General features: G+C 34.4%; 3 protein-coding genes across 12 annotated transcripts in view; 1 reads left to right on the forward strand and 2 right to left on the reverse strand.

The window, feature by feature from the left end:
- LOC137240782 (dynein beta chain, ciliary) overlaps positions 1–7,345 on the reverse strand; it is a 119,818-nt gene extending 112,473 nt beyond the window's left edge. The window contains exons 1-2 of the mRNA XM_067767512.1: positions 7,133–7,345; positions 6,870–7,052 (exon numbers count right to left, since the gene is read on the reverse strand). Coding sequence (XP_067623613.1) covers positions 6,870–7,052; positions 7,133–7,345 — 396 coding nt within the window. The remainder of the gene's footprint in view (positions 1–6,869; positions 7,053–7,132) is intronic.
- LOC137237609 (uncharacterized) overlaps positions 1–22,693 on the forward strand; it is a 530,759-nt gene that overhangs the window by 67,488 nt on the left and 440,578 nt on the right. For 4 of the 9 annotated variants that reach the window (XM_067761435.1, XM_067761440.1, XM_067761436.1 and 1 more), the window contains exon 2: positions 17,293–17,470. The exons of 4 other annotated variants lie outside the window; for them this stretch is intronic. The gene's annotated coding sequence lies outside the window, so the exon portion shown is untranslated. The remainder of the gene's footprint in view (positions 1–17,292; positions 17,471–22,693) is intronic. One more of the 9 variants, XM_067761441.1, reaches the window with a different exon arrangement.
- kl-5 (male fertility factor kl5) overlaps positions 21,252–22,693 on the reverse strand; it is a 70,184-nt gene continuing 68,742 nt past the window's right edge. For both annotated transcript variants that reach the window (XM_067761434.1, XM_067761433.1), the window contains exon 24: positions 21,252–21,592. In XM_067761434.1, the coding sequence (XP_067617535.1) occupies positions 21,493–21,592 (100 nt within the window). In that variant the 3' untranslated portion in view covers positions 21,252–21,492. The remainder of the gene's footprint in view (positions 21,593–22,693) is intronic.

Here is a 22,693-nt window from a genome sequence, read left to right on the forward strand (position 1 = left end):
ATATAGATTGTAATTTCTGCCCCCTTTTGAATGGCTATAAGCTTCAAATTTTATCAAATACCTGCGCTTACATCATAAATAAAATAAATGTAAGGCGCGATGACTTCCGAAGAGATCCAAGGCCGAGCTTCTCTTCCAATTTGCGTCGTCCTCCTCTTGATTTTCCCTACAAATTGGCCGGACGGGACCTACATGTTTTATGCCGACTACGAACGGCATCTGCAAGGCAGATGAGTTTTCACTGAGAGCTTCTAATGGCAGAAATGCACTCAGAGCGCTTGCCAATCACTGCCGGGGGGCGACCCCGCTTAGAAAAATTTTCTTCTAATTGAAAAACTTTATTTCTAAAATTTTGATATTGCTTTGCCCGCTTACGTCATATATATAAGTGATTCATGGTCATCGTTTTTTCATGCAGACCACAAAAAACGTGAAACTTGGTATCCTCAAAGCACCCACCTATATTTTAGCTATCATCCGGTGGCAAAATCCTGAGCCAGATAAATAATTTTGCATGTAAATGCAACAACAACTATTTGAGCCAGATAAATCCAGATAGAAGTCTGGTTCAATTTGTGAGCCAGATAAATTGTTAATTACTTGTCTTTAGTTTGGCAACGCTGCCTTTAATAAACCTACTTTTTCAAAAATAGATGTCGCTGCTTAGCCTTTCGCCGTATGAGTCGTCATGCAGAAAAGTGAGCATGTTGCCACAGATTATTGTTCAGCGCCATTCAAGAAAAGTATGAAGTTTTTTTATTTAATTTAAAATAATTATTTATTTTGCCGGCTTTAGGCCAATGTTAAATAAAACACATATGGTTTTGTTATTAATCTCCAATATATTTCGGCTACACACCGGTAACCGTCTTCAGGGCAGACTGTTGACAAACATAAAACATTTAAATTATAATTAAAATCACATTTTTAACAAATAATATATTTAAATTTTAACAAATAATAAAAATGAACATTAAACAAAAATAATGTTTACATACATTTTATTTACACGTCTGCACTGCGTGACGTGGAGTTGTGTACTGTCTGTTTGTCAGTAAATGTTTGCATAAGTGAGCGGAATGATGATCGGAGTCCGTTTTATAGTTTAATCGTCTATTAGTGGGAGTATTTATAATATGCAACATCTCGAGAGTGAAGCGCTTGCTGTATTGTTGCTCTTGTTGTAGAATCTTTGTGTTGTTGAAATCTGGCTCGTGCCGGCTGTTTGCACATTATTTGTTAAAATTTAAAGATATTATTTGTTAAAAATGTGATTTTAATTATAATTTAAATGTTTTATCGCGAGTTAAATGTTTTATGTTTGTCAACAGTCTGCCCTGAAGACGGTTACCGGTGTGTAGCCGAAATATATTGGAGATTAATAACAAAACCATATGTGTTTTATTTAACATTGGCCTAAAGCCGGCAAAATAAATAATTGTTTAAATCATAAAGGTCGCTAAATACACTAATTTAATTTAAAATAATTTAATTTTATTTTAAATTATTTTTTCTATTGTTTTTATTTTATTTTATATTTAGTATCTATGTTAATTCGAATGTAATCATTTTAACAAATTTTCTTGTGTTGCATTGCTGAATCTAATTTTAAGTCTTGTAGGGAAGTGACACCTCTTAATAGAGAACTGAGTCAAAAAGGATTGCCAGCAGTATAATTTTTCGTGATTACAGGTCCGAACACTGCTCACAATCCTATTTTCCCAAAAGTATGCAAATTTAAAAAGAAATAAAATGAATCGCCATAATTTTATGGGACAAAACTATTTTATAAGATCCGCAGCGATTATAGCACTTTGAATACTGCGCCCTCAGCAATAACAAGAGAATTCTACGCAACAACCGTAATAAGACTGCTCATTTTTGGTGATGCTAGGGATGTTAGTTTCCGCCGTTGCTAGTTTCGGGTACGCCGCGTAGCCTCAAATACGACTGCGCAATCGCGGCGTGATTACAGTGAAAAGTTGGTGAAATAATAAAAAAGTTTATCTTAAAATATTCATAGTAAAAAATAAATAAAGTTTCGTATTAATCAGTATGTAAAATACTTCGGTGTATGTTTGTATGTTTTTACAAAAAGGCTCAACAAGTGCTGGCCGAAGAAAAAAACATGTGCTGAAAAAGTGCATAGATGTGTATATGTGAGTGCGAGTATGTATGTATGTTTGTAGGTGCCTTAAGCCCGGTTTATCAGTGGTTGGTTAAGCTAAGCTTAAACTAAGCTTGCTTAAACTAAGCTTGCTTAAACTTTTGTCAAATTTAAACTTCAGTTAAACTACTGAGCAGTTTTTCAGTCACAGTTTAAGGCCGCCTTTGGGGTATGCTCTTTTGTGCGGCAACATTGGTTTTTTACTACCTAGATAATTTGTAGATACGGCAACAGCTGGATTTTGTTTACCCAACAAGCATGGAAACAAATTCTCCAGCGAAATATATGTATATCTAGTTCCGGAAGTGATATCCAACATCATTATTTAATATTGTGACGAATATTAGTGGCACTAAGTGATACTTACATCACTAATCTGATACTAAGTAAATAAAGCCACAACAACAATAAAGTAAGCTGCTACACTTGTATGTACGTAAACTGATCATTATGTCTACACATATGTCCATAAAAGCAGCATAGAGAAACGCACAAACACATGCATATATATGAGATACTCCCAAAAGTAGGCAATCATCGGTGGAAATATCACTCACATATACACGCGCATATGGCTATGCGAGAAGCTATAATAGTGCATCTGTAGTTATAGCTGGTGAGTTTAAAGCTGGTAAACAAATAGTAAATTCTAGAAACGCCTAGAAATATGCCAACGAGGAAACCTAAGAGTATAAAACAACGCCAGCTGAGGCACGACGAACCAGTTCGACTTAAGCATGCTATCTGTTGAGAAGTCGAAGAGTTATTGTGAAAGTAGTCTAATAAAGACCATTTTGCATTATTGAATATTGGAGTTATTTATTCAACAGTTTAGCGATACCAACATTAGCGGAAGATTTGGAGTAAGCGGAATTACAGTAAATTCGTTACAATATTCTTATACCATATAGTTCTCGAGTTGATATCCAACTTCATTCTCTAGTCACTATCCAGCCTTTGACAAATTTTGTAAAATTAAAAGTTTTCCAGTCGATCTCCAACGTCATTAATATTTTCCAATTATTATCCTAATTTCGAGAGATTTTGAGGAATGTAAAGTTTTCAAATGAATATTCAACACATTTCTCCAGTTGATATCCTACTTTGGATATCGAGTTGAGGTGGAGTTGAAAAAAATCTCCAAGGTGGTACCACCAAAACCAACAGCTGTTTATTGTGAGAAATAAACACCTGGTTGATAGCAGTAATGAAGCGTAATTAATCAAGAATAAATTATATAGGCGGTCGCCGTGGTGTGATGGTAGCGTGCTCCGCATACCACACCGAAGATGCTACATCAACATCATTGCATTTTACATTTGAGTCTAGTTAGAAAACCACAAGTTTTTAATTACATTTCTTCAACTTAATTAATAGCATATTTTGCTTTATAAAAAGTTCCCTCTTTTCCTAAGTACGCTATGATTCTCGAGTTGAGCCATTGTTTCGAAACAACTCTTGAGAGTATGCCTAGTGAAGTATGCCTAGTTATGAACATGAGCTCTAATGGTACTCAAGCTCAAATGCTTGTTGGGTATTTTCGACGCCATTTCGTACGAACGCAAATAACTGATAGGTTAACAAGAGTTTAACCCTGCCCGGCCTCTTAACCTTAGCTTAAACTTCAGTTAAAGTAGACTGAAAAACTGCAGAACAAGTTTAAGCGTAGTTTAACTGACCAACTGAGTTGAACTTGTACTGAAAAACCGGGCCTTAGACCGTCTCTTTAGCAATGTTAAACATTTCCGATATTTTTTCTTGACAGTAATTGTTTCTAATATCACAAGTGAAATGGCTTTGAGGATATTTTGAATTGAAAATAATTTAATAATTCGATGTAATGCGCATACATACAATACATACATACTTGTGTGTACATAAAAGTGTTCAAATTTCGCTAAAAGTGTTATTATGAAAAGTTAGCGACAAAAAATTGCTTAAATAATTTTCTATGTAATAAAACATTAGAAAATAGTGCAGTTGCATTATTAGAGGTATGGAGTGAAAAATGTATGTAAGTGTGCAATTTCAGTGAAGTGAAAGTGGTTAAATAAATTCACTTGGAAAATGAAATTAAATTTTTTATGGAAGAAGTCACACAGCATAATAGGAAAGAATAAGAAATTCAGGTAGGGTAAGTTGTGAATTACTTAGTTTTCCAGTCAAACATTTTTAAACTTTTCAATAAAATACTGGCAAAATAAATCTAAATAATGAAGACGATTCCCTTAAGGAGTTAAGCCGCATTCATCGTTCGCATCCGTGCATACTTCTTGTTAAGAATTGGCTGGTTCGTGTTCCATTCTATGTGAGAAAATTGAGAAAGGACGAGGTAAAATGTAAACAAGAAATGTGTTCGGACAAGAACGCTGAAATTTTTTTTAAAAACATCGTTTTTAAGGGGCGACTGTTTCGATAGTTAGTTTTCCATAATATACCCACATTTTTACATTGTTCGAAGAATATCTTTTCTCCCAACCTTTGTCTGGATAAGAGTAAAAACGCATATATTGCACACATTTTGTTTGAGGTTGCATCCAGCCGCCATTTGTGATTCAATAGTTTACAATAGTTTCGAAACGATCGAAAAAGTCAAATAACGGCACCGTCTATTACGACATAAAGAACTGCAAAGAATCAAAACTGCCGGTTGATGTGTATTTTAATTCATTCTGCTTCTTTTATTTTAATTTATTTAAAGATTTTTTAGTTTATTTTATTTTATTTTGAATTGTTTTTGTTTTATCGGCCTATTGATAAATGATTCAAGGTTGGATTTGAACTCAAGCCAGAACAATGATTTTTTTTCCAATGATAATTATTGTTTTTTTTAATCTTTAAATTTTTCTATAATTGAAAAATTGTATTTTGTTTTTGGAACAGTAAGTAGAAAATTTTTCAGACAACCTGCCATAGCTGCGCAGAAAGATTCATTTTGAAGGGTGCTAAGCTGTATAGCTAAAAGCTAAATGGTTAGCGCAGCGTCACTAAAGTGTACTGATGTTGAAGGCTTAGCACCCTTCGAAATGGATCTATCTGCGCAGATATGGCAGGTTGTCTGAAAAATTTTCCACTTACTATTCCAAAAACAAAATAAAATTTTTCAATTATAGAAACAAACAAAAAAAAAAAAAATAACATTAATTATCATTAGAAAAAAAATATTGTTATGGCTTTGAGCTCGGATCGAACCTGGAATTATTTTATTTTGTATTTTTTTTTTAATTTAATTTAATTTTGTTTTATTTTATTATTTTTTATTTTACATTTGTAAATTTAATGAGTTATTTAATTAAATTTTATTTTATTTATTTTAGTTATTGATATTAGAGAAAAATTACAAAGTTTACAAACAGTGGTTACTAGGACATGTGCTTTTACACTAGTATAAAGTATGAATGATGGAGATTTCAATACTCAGAATTTTATTTTATTTTAATTTACTTTGCTTTATTTTATTTTACTAAATATTTTTCTTTAATAATTTCTGTTCATTTAATTTAATTAGTTTAATTTAATTTAATTTAATTTTATTTTTTTCATTTTATTTTGTTTTGTTTTATTTATTTTTTTAATTAAATTTATTTAAATTTTGTTTTAATTTATTAAATTTTATTTTATTTTATCGACCAACAAAGTAGTATAAAAAGTTATTGCAACCAACAAAACGAGTAACCACTCTAAATCTCTCGCACACATTATGGTATAAAAACTCCACAACTTATAAGAACTTTTGCTTATGTGACGATATTTCGAAGCTATGTATGTCCATTTAAGATGTGCTTCATTATGTAAAATACCTCCACTTTGTTAAGTTTTTCCGAAATAATACATTTTATCTAGCAGCTTGTTAATTCTTCAATGGATTTCAAGCAGAACTTCCTAAAGCTCTCACACACACAATGCACTTCTAGAAATTGTACCCTGCTTATGTTATATGTATAGCGAACCGTCGTTGTATAGAGAAGTTCGAGCTATGTCCTTGACTTCGATTTTAATAACCCAAAAATTTGGTACGGCTTTAATATTCTCTTAAATTTTAATGATCGAAATACACTCTTGCTCATTCTTCAAATATACCCCCTAACTGCACCGCCTAATGCATTACCGAAGGATTTTGTTGGTGGATACGAATGCCAAGTGTTATCAAAACCGCTTCCGAGGTACCAGTTAAGCGACCCCACTTATAGTTAATAATACCCCTGATCAACCTGTTGGTCTACATCTCGGAATCCAGTTGAGATATCTAAAAAAATATTTTATTTGATATCCATATTGTACAAATATATTTGAAAAATACACGTTCCATGTTTTAGGTTTGAAGACCCAAGTGGACTAGGTGTCTGAAATGTATCCTAATATTTAACTTAGACCTCGGCTGATGTAACACGGAAAGTAGTTTTAATGTACAGTCATCGACCTGTTAGAATTTTATTAAATGTATAGATAATATCGATGAAAAGAGTGGCCGACTTTGTTAAGCATCGAAAATGATCGCCTAAGTAGTGAATCACTATTAATAATGAGGACGACTGGTGATTTGTGTTATAAAAATGTCGCATAGGGAATAGTTATAGTCAATGCCGACTCGTCACAGCAAGCAACTAATCAACCAAGGACGTTTCCACGTTGGATTCACATACTTTTTTTTATGCTACTGTGCGGTTATGTACATTTATTATGTCCCTACATTCATACTCACCCGAAAAGACTCTGTGGCCATCATACGATTCCATTTGTCCTGCTTCAAACGTAACGAGCTCAATGTAAACGTGCTGATACAGTCCAAAAGCGGATCATTGGCGGATGCTGACAAAACCGCACACACTTGTGCCCCCTCAGTATCCACTGACTCGAGCTCATCCGCGGTGGACATATTTCGGCGCTTCAAAACACAGATTCAAGTTTAATTTGACAAATTTTTTTTCACTTAACTTTGTTCCGCGTATGAATGGCTGCACTTACCATGCGAGCTGTTAACTCTAAAATGACCGCTAATGCCAATTGTGGTGATTGCAGCTTGGCATACGTTGGCTCATATGACCGCCAAAGCGCCAAGAGCAAAAGAAGCAACGAGGAGGCCAGTTGGGTCGGCTGCTTGGTCGGTGTTGGTTGGTGGACGTAAAGTTTATTATTACCAGCGAGTGTTGATGTTGGGCTGCTGCTAGAACGGTTCATGTAGTATGCAATAAAATGCGAATGTCGATTAGTGCTATTCAAAATGTAAAAACTTTGTATGTATGTATGTATGTGTGTGTGGTATCGATCAAACTTCAAATTTTTTAATTTGAAAAACTGTGTGAAATGCGCGAATGCACAGCAAACTTGATAGCGCAGGTGAAAAGGGGACTGCGCCGCTGCAAGCTAATCTGATGCGAATGTGGAACAATTTTAGAATTTAATGTTGCCGCTGCAAATACTGACGAGTTGTTGGGGCTGCTAGCCTACAAGGTAATTGGAGCAGATGCATATTTACATACAATTTAACATACATACCTCCACAGATGCCAACATACATACCGTTGCACATACCAGGTGCGCTGCACAAATAAACATACATACATACATCTACATAAATGTTATATACCATTCTAAGTGTGTATGCATGTGAGTATTTGCTCACAGAGTTTGAAGCAATTTCCGGCTATTGCCATCATTCAACGGAAGACGGAAATAGGAAGTGACGGGAGTTTGCTCGGTATTTGATGGTTTGGAAAATGCCATAGGAACCTAATACTTCACATAGTATATAGCAACTTTCTCTTTATTGTTGTTGTAGTCGTTTTAATATGAGTGCACTAAAACAACTGCGTATAACGGCAAAGCGCAATTCATGCACTCCATCACTCTATTTTATTGTGTGCCCCAACATGTGAACGGCATTCAACCCAGCTCTTAAATCGTTAGAAATATGAGAAACAGGCGCAAATTAAAGTTAAGTTCAAAATACACAAAATGCCGGTCCGTGCAGCAAACACACACTCATACACAAAGATACAACCACTTTAGCGCACACTCATAAGAACCTCATAAACTTCAGCATCAAACATCAACAATAAATGCCAACGTCAAGCTTTTTACCCGTTTTTCACATACACACACACAAATAAACTGACTCCGCTGCGCACAAATACAATAATAACATAGTCCGCCATTTATAAGTCCCTGGAGAGAATCGGGACAGGGAGCATACATCTATATTGGGTCCCAGGGCATATGGGAATAGATGGGAATGAAAAAGCGGATGAATTAGCTAAAAAGGGCGCATCCCTTGAAGCTTGCTCCATAGACGTTCCAATTAGACTGGGCGAAGTTAAGCGAAGGTGAGAACATGATCGACCAAGCAGGAAAGGCGTGGGTTCAAGCGCGGGGCTGTAAAGTGGCGAAGATTATGTGCAGGTCTTACAACCTTAGACTAAAAAAGTTGCTTCTATCATTAAAAAGAGAGGACTGTAGACTCATGACGGGTATTCTGACTGGACACTGCCTTCTGGCGTCACATGCTTTTAAATTAGGCTTGGTCAGTGATAGCAGATGTAGGAAGTGCGGGCTGGAGGGGGAAACGATCGAGCACGTTCTGTGCTCTTGCCCTGCGCTTGCCAGGCTAAGACTCCAGCTATTAGGAGTGATATAGCTGTCAGACTTAGAAGCAGCAATTTGCTTAAATCCTAGGAAGCTTTTAGTATTTGCCAAGAGGACGGAGTTATTTTATAACATAGGTCCTGGTTTTTGATAGCTTTTTTCAGTTTGGTCGTTAAAAAAAACTTCTGGTAACACTACGGACTTATTCAGTCTATGTGAGGTCCTCATGCACCGGTCAGTTCAACCTAACCAAACCTAACCGCCATTTATAAATGTGTTGCTTGAAAATACATTATTCACTTGAACAATGGCGCTGGTATTGGTAGTGAGAGCGCACCGTGGGGTATTTTGAAGAAATTCTCTTCCAAACTAAAAACCTCGAGAGTAGATAGAGTTAAATCAAATCAATTTTAAAGCTCAAATGTTAATGAAAATTCCCAAACTGGTATTCACACAGTTTAAAAAAAAATCATATAGGTAACATAACGGATGGTGGTCCTTTATATATTCCTTTCGCAAATGTTACGCCATGAGAAAGTCATCCGATTTCAAAGCAGAAAAACTAGTCACTATGCCAATACCATGTCATGTGCTTTTCGTAGTTTTTTAAGTTTCTGGGGCTATAAATATCCTATTTTTATAGCCAGTATGTACTTGTACACTTTGGTTGGATATCGGCAGGACGTAGTGACATAAAGGAATCGGGATAGATTTGTATTTTCATATATCAAAATTATCAGCATCGAAAAATTTATGGATTAATCCATGACCGTTCGGTAACACATATGTAACTTAAATAAAATTGGGATATCTTTACGAAATTTGGTATACTAGCTTATATGAACCCAGAATTGATTGGTATTGAAAATGGGCGAAATCTAACTATAGACACGCCCACTTTTTCGAAATCGAAAATTTGGAAAAATGGAAACAAAGCGATTGTTACAAAATACTGGTAAAGTGATGAAACTTGATATGTGGGTTAACTCTATGATAAGAAAGAGACATTTCGAAAAATTTCTGAAAATGGGTGTGGATCCTACAGAATTGAGAACAAGATAATTTGTAACTTTTCCAAGCCGCATCGTATTGAAATCTGGAACGAAAGCTGCCCCTGCCATTAAACACTGCCACATGAAAAGAAACAAAAACGGTTGATAAGCACGCCCATTCTAAAAAAAAACATTTATAGAAATTTTGAAAAATAGATAACTGTGGAACTCAGAACTTGAAATTTGCAAAATTTTGGAAAATGGAGCTGCCACTGCCAAAAGCCGTTTAAGACACTATAAGATTGTTCTAACTGCTATCCATACTTTAAAGATTTTTAGGAAATCCCTGATTATTATGCACCTTTTGTTAACGTGCGAACCGCTGAACTGTCGAATAAATAACTGAAATATTCATTATGACATTTTCTTTATTTATTTATGAGAAATATAATTACAAATAATTATATTACTTTGAGAAGGCGCTAGCGGCTAAAATTATCGACCAAAATTTTCTTTATTTACAGCTCTACTGTGGCAGTAGCACAGTAACAGTACTTGCCTCAATTATTGCATTTAAAATCAAACTCTATGATTATTCCTCAGCTTGGGCTGCTTTTATACTCTCTGTTGCATATCTCTCCAAGGGTCTGGACTTTTCACGAACAACCTTCCCGAACAGCTGCTTTTTTATTCCTCATTTATGTACCTGGTATTCACTTTTGTCTTCTAGTTATGTGCGTGTGTTTGTGTGAGTGATCACTCCTGCTCTTTGCCCAAAAAATATTTTTGTCCATTTTTCACATTTCAAACGATAGGTTTCAAATGAATTTCAAATAACCGTTGATAGAATTCTCAAGCTGAAAGGCACATTTTTAATATGGAATTTTTCTTTATTTTCAAATTGAGAATTTTTGGATTCCCAACTTTTTCTCAAACGAGAACAAAGTGGAACGAAATGGAATCCACTGTTGTGCCACTTTCGGTAAGCAAATTTTTTATTTGCCTCACTTCACTTTTAACTCGTTTAGATTTAGTCATAATCTAGTACAATATCACTTAATATTATAAAAATGTATAAATACTTCCTTATTTTTTAACTTTATGCCGAACTTCAGTCACTAAAATAGCTTGTTTACATTTCCAGCTAAAGTACGCAAATTAGAGATCGACGAATTATCAACGGCACTATTAACGACACTATCGATAGCATTGATGTAAAATAAGCATGTTCTACTATGTTTTATTTTATTTCATGAACATTTATTATGTACTTTAAAATTTAGACAAATTGGCGCAAAAAGTATTCACATAATTATTAATGAAAATATTCCATGATATCGATGGTTTTCAACCAGAATGGAACGAAAGGCAAGTATATCTCAAACCATTCTCAAGTTGAATAACAACGTTTGAGAAAAAGTTGAGATAATATTTAGTATTATATGATTAATAATGCTGAATATCAAACTGAGAATTAATTTTTTCTCAAACATTTGAAGAGAGAAAAAAAATTTCAAGTATGTCTCAAATTATTTTCAAGTTGAAGATCTACGTTCGAGAAAAAGTCGAGAACATATTTTGTTTCAAATGATAAATAATGTTGAATATCAAACTGAGAATCAATGTTTTCTCAAACATTTGAGATTTTTGTTTTCAGGCTTGCTTTAATGTTGTTGTGCATTTATTTACTAGCAGCGCAGTGATGCATGAAATTGATAACATTCGCCGCAATACATATCAGCAGAGTTGTTTTTACTTGCATACAAATCTATGTTTTCGACTAAAAAACCGCTTATTGGCAGTTACACATAGTAGTAGTGTATGGAGAAATAATAGAGACACGAACTTTTTCGGTCATAGTGTATAATGCATACCAAAATTGAAAGTGGAGAATAGTGGAGACACACACTTTTAAGTAATAGTTTTATGCGCAACAATTTTATAAGTGTAGATAAAGCTATTCACTTAGCAGTGTATATAAAGTTTAGGTTCATGAGTATGTGCGCCTAAAACAACAAACACAGCTATTGTGAAAATAAACGAAATCGGTTGGAATCCACGCCCGTTAAAAAAATCGATATTGAAATTTCAAAAAAAGAAATGCGATAATCAATTACAATTGTTTTTGTTTTTATTGGCCTATTGATAAATGATTCAAGGTTCGATTCGAGCTCAAAGCCAGAACAATAGTTTTTTTTCTAATGATCAGGGCTGCTCAACCCCTATACACTTGTAGCACTTTTGTTTTTGTTTTGCCCTGAATCATAGGCACAGATTCAAATTCACACTTTGAATATAAAAAAAAAATTTCATAGCACTCCCATATGCCTTCACATATTATTTCGAGTCATATTAAAATGCTTGAATTTCTTATGAAGGTGCCAAGAAAAAGCACTCTCGTATGAAGCTCAGGCACTTGTGTATGATAAAAAAAATTACGCTAACAATTTTACAACTAAAAATTATTCAAAAACATTATAGCACTGAAAAAAATTTGTAATCAAAATTGATTCATAAATAAAATTAAAATAGATAATTGACCGCGGTGCTGAAATATATGGGGCATAGACCAAAGAATGTAAGCAAAACTGTATCAAAACAAGAGGAGCCTATTCTAACTTCATATGATATTAGTTAATTACCCTCAAGGGAAGTTAGTAACTAGTGACACACAATTCTGGTTCTGAACTAAACCTAGAGTGCCGTATAAGTACTAGTTCGTTAATAGCTAGATTTTTAGTTATAAAATCGCCAAAAAAACTGCTACCAACTTTAACGAGCTGCGGCTACATATGAGTATGTCTCTTTCTCAACACTATTCCACCATTACGTAACTATCGAAAAAGTTCCAAATAGGAATTTGTATATAGTCAGGAACTAGAGCAAAGTTAAAGCAGCGGGGACAATTTCCACTGATAGATGGAGCCCTCTAATTAAGCATTTCAAAAGTTTTAAAATTCAATTTCCAATGCAACATTCGCGGAAATCTCTACACTCACTCTTAGTATGATTATTGAAACCTAAATTCCGACAATATATGTATGTATATAGAATATGTTCCCAGAATTAAATTTCAGAATTAAATTTATTGGCTGTTGTATGTTGGTGATATAACAATTGACGTAATATTTTAAGCAAATATTTTGTAACTTGAAACCAAATATTCAACTTTTTCCGACCTCAAACAATTAAATTTTTTAAACATATTTTTTTAAATACAAAAAAAGTTTAAGTGCACATACAATTTTGTACATGTATTGTGATTCGTAATTCCATATAAAAAATTTTGAGCAGCACTGATTACTAATGATTGTTATAGTTTTTTTAATTTTTCCATAATTGAAAAATTGTATTTTGTTTTTGCAATAGTAAGTAGACAGACAACCTGCCACAGCTGCCCAGATAGATCCATTTCGAAGGGTGCTAAGCCTTCATCATCAGTACGCTTTAATGTCGAATTTCGCATGGAGGGTGACCTTGCTATTACATACACACCTTGGAAATTAAACGGGAAAATTTAAAAGTTTTGCCAGCCGTAAATAAAAAGTCATTCTGATTCCAATGAAGCGTGATCCAGATACGGATAGAGATTTAACAAACAAATGCAAGAACAACAATAACAATGTGATCCATATGCATCGATTTGTTGTTGCATTTGCATGTCAAATTTCTATCCGTATCTGGATCGCGCTTAGACCACGTTTACACTTGTCCTAATCTACAATAAACCGTCAAAAGATAATCTAATTGTTTACATAAGTTCCATCCTCATCTCTAAAATTTGATCATAATTATCGATTTTCGAAAGGAAAAATTTATCAGGGATATGTAGTTATATAATTAACGTTAGGAGTTAAGTACGAAAATGAAGATAATCTCATTATGTCGTCGCCCGGTAGCCAGAAGCATGAATGTGCAATTTTTCCGATTTTGTGTTAGAGGCCTGTTGATCACCCTACAGATTCTACTTAAATCTAGAATTTCCTACGTACATGGAAACCCCAATAATTTACAATGCCATTTTCACGAACGTATAATTCAATCACACAAAGTTGAGCCAGAAAAATGAATGTGGCCTATTGTATGACACATTCGTTGATATGGCTAAAAAATTTTGAAAAAAAAAAAAATAAGAACATCACATATTCGTATGTTCAAATGTTCGGGTATACGTGCCTGGTATACTTCAAAAAAAATTATACCGATGAAGAATTTTTAATAGCTTAATGTGCGAAAAAAAATTGTTGTTTAATTGAAGGCAAACCGGTTTATTCGAAGCCGTTGCCTCTTCCCGAATCAAAACTAAAATACTTGGAAAAATTTTGTGAAAAACTGGTTATACGAAAATAATATCATTCTTTTTATAAAAATCTTGAGGGCAACGCTTTTCCCGAACCCAACATTTCAGAAGATTCTGATTCTGATGAGAATAAGTACTAGTTCTAAGTTTGCAATAATATCCTAAATAAAAACACATTAGTTTATATGAAATTGAATTGAATGTGTAACTTTTTTCATTTACATACATTCAATAAGTCAAAGCCGCAGATGTTTTCCCAAGTACTGTGATGCTCCGAATCCCAATTGCCTAGCAGGTCTCGACTTGGCACTAACGTTATTTAAAAATTAATCTGTAGTTATTTTTTTCCGTCTTTTGAGGCCAAAATGCATAGAAAGCATGAGCAGATTAACCTGATCCGACTACTTTTAATTTTGTATAGATGTGTTAACAAAAAATATATCAGCTTTTTAAATTTTTGTTGTGCCAGATAAATGAATATGCTAAATCTCGGAGAGTAGAAGGGATGCTAGCAGAACAATTATCTCAGTTAAAAGAGCATAGTGTGAGTATAATAGATAAGTACATTTTTACACTAAAAATTAATTCTTCTTCTAATTGAGAGAGCAATAAACCTTGCAACTCGATTTCCCAACATTTTCATTTTGGCACATTTATGCTTCTGGCAAGCGTGCAACGAAGTGAAAACTAGGTCTTTCGGCACACGATATTTGCAAGTGTTTAGATGGTATGTTCCAGAGAACTGCAAAAATCACAATTTTCTTGATTTATTCAAACACTAAATTTTGCATTCACATTCAACCATGCGAATAAACTCATATTGATTAAACTCATAATTGAATAAACTCGTGATTGAATATACTCAGCATCTGTCTTTACAAGACTCTGTTAGCATGATTGCGGTCGACTGACCGAACAGGTTTTGCGTACGATTGTATTGATCAAACGAAGGCAAGCGGAGAATAAAATCAAAGCACGAGAATTAGTATCGTTTAGTTCGGCAAACAAACACAATCGTAAGCAATGTTTATATGTATGTTTGTATGTATATTTATATGTAGCTTGTCGCCGTGACGTAAGGGCAGAAGAATCATGCAAATATCCAGACGCATGGAGTTTTCATATTTGCCTTTTCATTCCTATGAATGTAATCACCGTTGAGGCAAACGAGCAAACGCCTGAATTGATTATATTCACGCATGCAATAAGTTGGTTGATTTTAAATCAATGTCGATTATGTCCGTTTAAGCAAGTTGGATCATTGAACACGATCATGTTGCCGAATGTAATGTTGTTGTTGTTGCTGTTGTAGCGATAAGGTTGCTCCCCGAAGGCTTTGGGGAGTGTTATCGATGTGATGGTCCTTTGCCGGATACAGATCCGGTACGCTCCGGTACCACAGTACCATTAAGGTGCTGGCCCGACCATCTCGGGAACGATTTATGTGGCCACATTAAACCTTCAGGCCATCCCCTCACTCCCCAACCCCAAGTTCCATAAGGAGCTTAGGGTCGCCAGAGCCTCGTCTGTTAGTGAAACAGGATTCGCCGCGGATAGGTGAGGTTGACAATTGGGTTTGGAGAAGCTATATGTTACGCTGGCAACCTGCAGGGTTGCGCTAGACAGCCCCTTGAATCTGGTATTTTAGTCGCCTCTTACGACAGGCATACCTACCGCGGGTATATTCTGACCCCCCTAACCCGCTGGGGGTGCCGAATGTAATCGAAGGTTGTTGTGTTCGATTGTTGCAGTTCATTGGTATGTTCCAGCTTTAATGCCATTTAATTCGCGATATACCTCTTTCAATGTATCCTGATATATTTATGAGAGCACACGCTGGGTATATAATGTGGCATTACCACAATACAAGATATTTGTATTTATATAAATGCCAGAATAGGGCTAGCTTGGAATGCACAAGCAAATGAATTTCACTTTCAACCACACACAAATTACTCATAGCGACACATTCATAGTAGTAGAGATAAGTTACATTGAACTCAGCGGGGTGCCATATCCATTTACAGTTGCTTAACCCATAAACGTCACACTCACTAGCTCACGTGTTGACCAGAATGACTGATCGACAGCGTCAGTTTGTCAGTGCAACTGACCAAATATTATTACATAGTTAGTTAATAAGAATATTCTATTTTTAGTGTATAAGTATTGTATGAAAATATTGTAGTAGTATTGTAAGCAAAAATTCCTATAAAAGAGAAAGCATTTGTCAATAAAGAATGATTCGATGAATTGAATTTCTCCGCTGAACATTATCGCTACAAGTTATTCACGTTGTTTTCATTTCTTCATAAATCCTTTTAACATTCTACATGGCGATTCTGCGATCACCATAAATACATTTTAATCTTTTTACATAATATTCGGTTCCACCCGAACCATTAGACTGCCTTACATGTTTTCATATAAAACCGATTTTTTTAATTTCCTCCTACATATATGTATGGACACCATATGGTATGGGTTTGTTCTTTATCTGATTTTGCTTAATTTGTGAACACAAAGACTGAGTGTGAATTTTAATTTGCGAGAACTTTTCTTTTTGGCCACTCAATATATGGCCACGTTACACAGTGCGGCATTGTATCATATTCACTTTCATGTTGTTGCCACTATTGTTGCTGCAGAAATTCCTTCAAAATGCCAACTCCAGCAGCCACAACTGAATATTTGCTCAGATGCATTTAAATATGATTACATATTATACCCAGCTGTGATTATTTGTATATTCTACACAAACTTTCCCATGGGCAATCCTAACTGAAGTTTGGAAGCAATGTATGGCTTGATTTATGCAACAAAATAAGAGCCCAGTTTGGGATCTGCCAGCCTTATTATTTATTAAGTTAAGGATTAAGTTCATTATTTCAGTAGATGCTTTTGATGTTGGTGAGAAACCATTACGCGCACCTGAAGTAATGCCCAGATATACACCGGAATGAATAGCGCAACCTAAAGTGCATGTTATTGAATGAAAAAATTACTCTGAAGATGGCACAACACCGAAAATGGTCTGTCTCCCAAACAATTTAACTAGCGATCACGGAAGATCATTCCAATAAAATCAACAAAACAAAATGGATTAGGTGTATATACACAAAGCTCGCTTAACTCTTTTCCCTCCACATTTGGGTATACATATATAATTTTAAGACTTTTTGATTTAGTCCATTGCTTAAATATACAAATGAAATTTAATTTTGTTTTACTTTTTCTTTTGCCCATTACAGCCTTTGCCAGCTTTTGCCATTAACTGCATACAACCCGTATTATCCTTTGTGGACCATAAGGCATTCCATATTACTACAAATGCTGTAATTTGCGGTTGGCATTATTAACTGGACACACTTCCACACACAACTATGTATGTCAGTTGACCGCTAAGTACATCAGTCATAGTTGACATTGGTATGTGACGTTTCGCTTTTAAAATTCGTTTGGCATTGCATACTGGCAACATTTCGTCAGGAAATCTGCTCAACAAAATCGAGTTGATGTGTTTTAAAATTTCATTTTTTTCTCACATAAGTGAGTGTTGCGAGAGTTCAAGGGCGCACAAAAAATTGAAGGGCTCAGAACCAAAAGGATCTAAGTGACATTTTTTTAAAAATTGAGTTATGCCCATATTTGCATATTTAATATAGTGTCTATTTGTTGACAATGCGATCCAAGCCATTTTGGACATTTTAGTGCCATATATCTGCTAGGCCAAACACGTACTAAATTTTATTGCATTAATAATTTGAGCCAAAAGGATCTAAGTGCGCTCCTCCAAGCAATAAAATTTAATTGCTCGGCCAAAAGAACATGCAGAATTTTTTCAAGTATGCGGTTTTGTAGCCTATTTAATTTTAGTATAATAAAGTGCTAAACTTAAGTTCGTAGGAAGTCTCGCTGATTTGAAAGAGGTGAAGAAGCCTCTCCCCTCTCTCGTCTGTGCCGCAGACTTGGGTTCAATACTTGGCTAATGTAAAAGCAGGCTTACATGAAAATACATCATCGTATAGCAGTGACAAAATAAAATAAAATGAAACTGACGTTTAGAAAGTCAGCTGTTATTACAAAAAATTTTCATCTAATTCGTGGTATCAAATTTACATATTTTGTGTGCCTACGGCATTTTTGCACAAGTTAAAGTGATTTGAAATGAGTGAACTAAATAACATTATTTCCCGTAAGTACTTGTGTTATATTAATCACACAAAGCTAAAAATATTTGGTTATTTAATGAAAATGTTTGCTTCTCGGTTTTCTAACCTACAATTTTATTTACTACTAGGCGATACAGAATCTGAGGAATCAGATCCTTATGAAACGGATAATACCGCGACTACTTTCCTCTGAGTTGTAGCTCATCATCTGGCGAAACTGTAGGGCCAAAAATCAGCGAGACTTCCCACGAACTTAAGTTTAGCACTTTATTATACTAAAATTAAACGGGCTACAAAACTGCATACTCGAAAAAATTTTAAATGTTATTTTGGCCAAGCAATCAACGTTCGAAATTTTATTGCAACAACTTTTGGAGCCAAAAGGATCTAAGTGCACTTGGATCCAGAAAAAAAATTGCCAAAAATCAGCGAGACTCCTTACGAACTTAAGTTTAACACCTTATTATACTAAAATTAAACGGGCTACAAAACTGCATACTTGAAAAAATTCTGCATGTTCTTTTGGCCGAGCAATCAACGTTCGAAATTTTATTGCAACAATTTTTGGAGCCAAAAGGGTCTAAGTGCGCTTGGATCCAGAAAAAAAATTGCCAAAAATCAGCGAGACTTCCTACGAAATTAAGTTTAGCACTTTATTAAACTAAAATTAAACGGGCTTCAAGACTGCATACTCGAAAAAATTCTGCATGATCTTTTGGCCGAGCAATCAATGTTCGAAATTTTATTGCAATAATTTTTGGAAATTTTTGCAATAATTTTTGGAAATTTACAGTTATTTTCCATCTGCAGTAAACATCCTTTGAATTAGTTGACTAACCTGCATTCATTTAGACATGAAACATTTCAAACGCATTTACCCAGAATTTACAATAAGTAATTTACATTAACCTTAATTATCTCAATTCAACGTTGATGTTACTTAGATCCTTTTGGTTCTAAGCCCTTCAATTATAATGATAATTATATAATTGAGTATGCAAATAAGCTTTTCATTTATCTGTTAATCAAAATACAGCAGCGAGCACGAAAATAGGAGTGAGAATTTTTATCAAATTTAAATTAAAGTCATTTTTCTTTTCCATAATTAAAAAAAAAGTTCGATGAATCTTATAACTTAAATTATGCAAAATAATTTCAAAAATGGTTTTAAAAAAGTTCCAGAATTCGTGAAAATTTTGCGAAAATGTTTAATTTTTTGTTCAGAGCTTTTTGAATTTTTTTTAGTTTCGTAGCCCAATCTATTTAAGTCTAGATGAAAAAATAAAAATGTAAGGTGCGATAACCTCTAAGAGATTTAAAGCCGAGCTTCTCTTCCAATTTGCGTCCTGCTCCTTTTTAATTTTTCCTACAAATTGGCGGGATGTGTCCTACATGTTTTATGCCGACTTCGAAGAAATACAATCGGATCTTTCCAAATCACTGGCGAGAAGCGATCCCGTTTAGGAAAACTTTCTTCTAATCGATAAAACTTGTTTCTAAAATTTTTATAAAGCCTCGGCGTGTACCCAGCATCTTCGGTGTGGTTGACGGAGTACGCTACCACCACACCACGGTGGCTACCACTCGTAAGTTTAAGATATCTCTCAATATTGCCATTAATTTTTGTAATTTTTTTTTGAAGGATGTTCCAGATTTTCTCTCATATAAAAAAAGGTCAGTCGTATGGAACTATGTACATAAATATAAAATACTATGCGGAGAAAAACTTTCAAATACAAATTTGGGTGACCTATGACGTGTACTTCTTCTGATAACACTATGAACACATTCAGTCTTTATGAAGTTTTTAAAGACTGACCGACTTAATCTAGGTTAACCTATCCTCCCTCTAGGCAAAAATACGCACTTAATTAAATATTAATTTAAAATTAGTCATATATGCTATAGTTCGATATAAAGATAATTGAAAAGTAATGAAAATTATTGTTCTGACTTCTCTCCATATGTTTCTTTCATTTTCTGTGCTCTTAGTTATTTTCACTCCCTTATTTCTTCTATTGGTTTTTTCTTTTACATTGTTCACCTCGATGTCTCCCTAGCAACGCTAACTTCATATCTTTCACTTGCCTCCCTATTATTCCCTCTACCTTCCCTTTTTTGGCCTTCTTCCAAGTCTTACATCGCCCTACCTTTCCACTCATTCTTCTTACTTCTCCTTTTCCTTTAATATTTATCATCTTCCCTGCCTCTTTTTATCATCCTCCTTGCCCCTGTCACTTTCGTCTTATGGCTTCTTGTTCCGCTTCCTCACTTTCAACTCCCTGAGTGTATCTGCGGTGAAAAATTCCCTAGAAAAAAATCATCTGCCTCAGATGATGCAGTTCCGAGTTGGTATGAAATATGAAGACATCCCAGTTGTAAGGAGGTGCCCATTTGTCTAGAAATTCGCCCTCTCAAATCCTGGAAAAAAAACGTAAACACCAAATTGAAGTTGCGCTATTGGTTTGTTATCGGCGGCTTACAGAAGTGTCATTGGTTTTTTGTTTCAGTTAGGTCGATATTTGTAAAACGATAGCATGCCGATAACAAATTTGTAACATTTCTATAAAAACTCGATTTCTTTTCGATAACAAATATATAACTTTTTGATAAAATATTTATAAAATTCCTATAATAAAGCGATAACTTTTAGATACAAAATCAATAATTCCTTTAAAACACATCGTTAACTTCTTGATGAGTAATCGGCGACTTTTGCATAATAAGCCAATAACTGTTCGATAACAAACCATTAACCCAATAAAAAACGAACCATTAACTCATCGATAATCCTTATTATCCGGATTCGTCGCTAACACAACGAAAATAACATTTTTTTCTTTTTCGTCCCTTTCTTTTCTTTCATCTTTTCCACACACTTCCAACATTGCAACAACCGCCTAGTACCTCAATAAAAATACCAACTATAATCAGTAATTTATGCCTAATACAACTTGGAAATTTCTACCTATTAAATTAAAATCTCTTTAATCTCACATTCATATATGCGCATAAATTTAATAAAAATGTTGATTTATTTGAAAAGTTAAAACTGGAGTCTAAAACATGTCTCCATTAAGTAGTTGTACAATAGTACAGTAAAATACTTCGAAATAAATACAAAGAAGCATTAAGCAAGTATTTGAGTTTTGAGTTTATCCTTTGGCTATTTGCTGCTGTGACACATTCGCTAATTCAATACGAAAGGTCACGAACTAGAATTGCCCTTAGAACTATTATCCTTTTGTTCTGCTCCTTTTCTGTACGTAGTCATACATTTTAGATTTGTAGTAGCAAGCAAACACCGGCTAATGTCCATTTGGCTGCCTTTTCTCTCGTCTTCAAGTTGAAAGTCCAAACGAAAGTGGGACCGCGCATGCTGAAAATGGAAAAATGATTTAAGTTTAATAGTTATTAATACTTTTGATATAAATCGAGACACATTTCAAAACTCCAGGGGGGGGGAACTTTTTTTGTATTGACTGTAATGAAGTATATAATACAAATCTACATAGTAGTTTCTTATCACAAAACGGATTTTTACTAATTTTTAATTTTTCTTGCTTTTTACGTTCTAGGGGGAGGGGAGGGGGGGCTTTTTTTTTTTTAAATATATATAGAAATAACGTAAAAAAGCAAGAAAAATTAAAAATTAGTAAAAATCCGTTGTGTGATAAGAAACTACTATGTAGATTTGTAGTATGTACTTCAAATACAAAAAAAGTTCGCCCCCCCTGGAACCGCGCATGCATTTCAATGATGAAATATAAGTATTATTAATTAAGTATATGTATTAGACTGGGTTGATTCATTAACCGATGTCGCGCCATCGATTTTTGACAGGATTTGGGCTCAGGATAAAAAGTTCCACTAAGCATATTAGAGGGGGTCAAATTTATTGTTGAAAAGGCACATCCAGTTTCTGAATCTATGGGTCATACTGAGTAATATTGCTCATGGGACCATAGGTATGAAATGAATTTCGAGCCTCCCTAATTTTGTTAGAAAATTTTATATCAACATTTTCTCACTTGATTAGGGAGACTCGAAATTCATTTTAGACCTAAGGTCCATGGACAATATTACTCAGTATGACCCATAGATTCAGAAACTGGATGTGCACCTGAAGTTTTTTTCCATACAATTTGACCCGCCCTAACACATACCCAAAAAAATAATTTTCGAGCTTGCGAAATTTTATTTTTTTTACTTTTTTTCGACTTTGATCTTTAAGGTTTTCTTCATGACCTACTAAAAAAATTTTCATTGGATTGTAAAATTTTCATGTATACCCTGTCCGACCCAAAAATGTTTTTTTTTTTTCAAAAAACTGTTATCGCCAACGTTTTTAGCGGCCGCGGCGCAATATGGGTTAACTTTCGTACATACAAATCGACCCACCGTAATATGTATATTGAGAAGTGTGAACGCTACCGCAAGTTGAAAAGGAATGCGAAACGCCTCTTCAAAAATGCGGGGA

This window comes from Eurosta solidaginis, chromosome 1, assembly GCF_040869045.1.
Source record: "Eurosta solidaginis isolate ZX-2024a chromosome 1, ASM4086904v1, whole genome shotgun sequence".
In the NCBI taxonomy this organism is placed as follows: domain Eukaryota; kingdom Metazoa; phylum Arthropoda; class Insecta; order Diptera; family Tephritidae; genus Eurosta; species Eurosta solidaginis.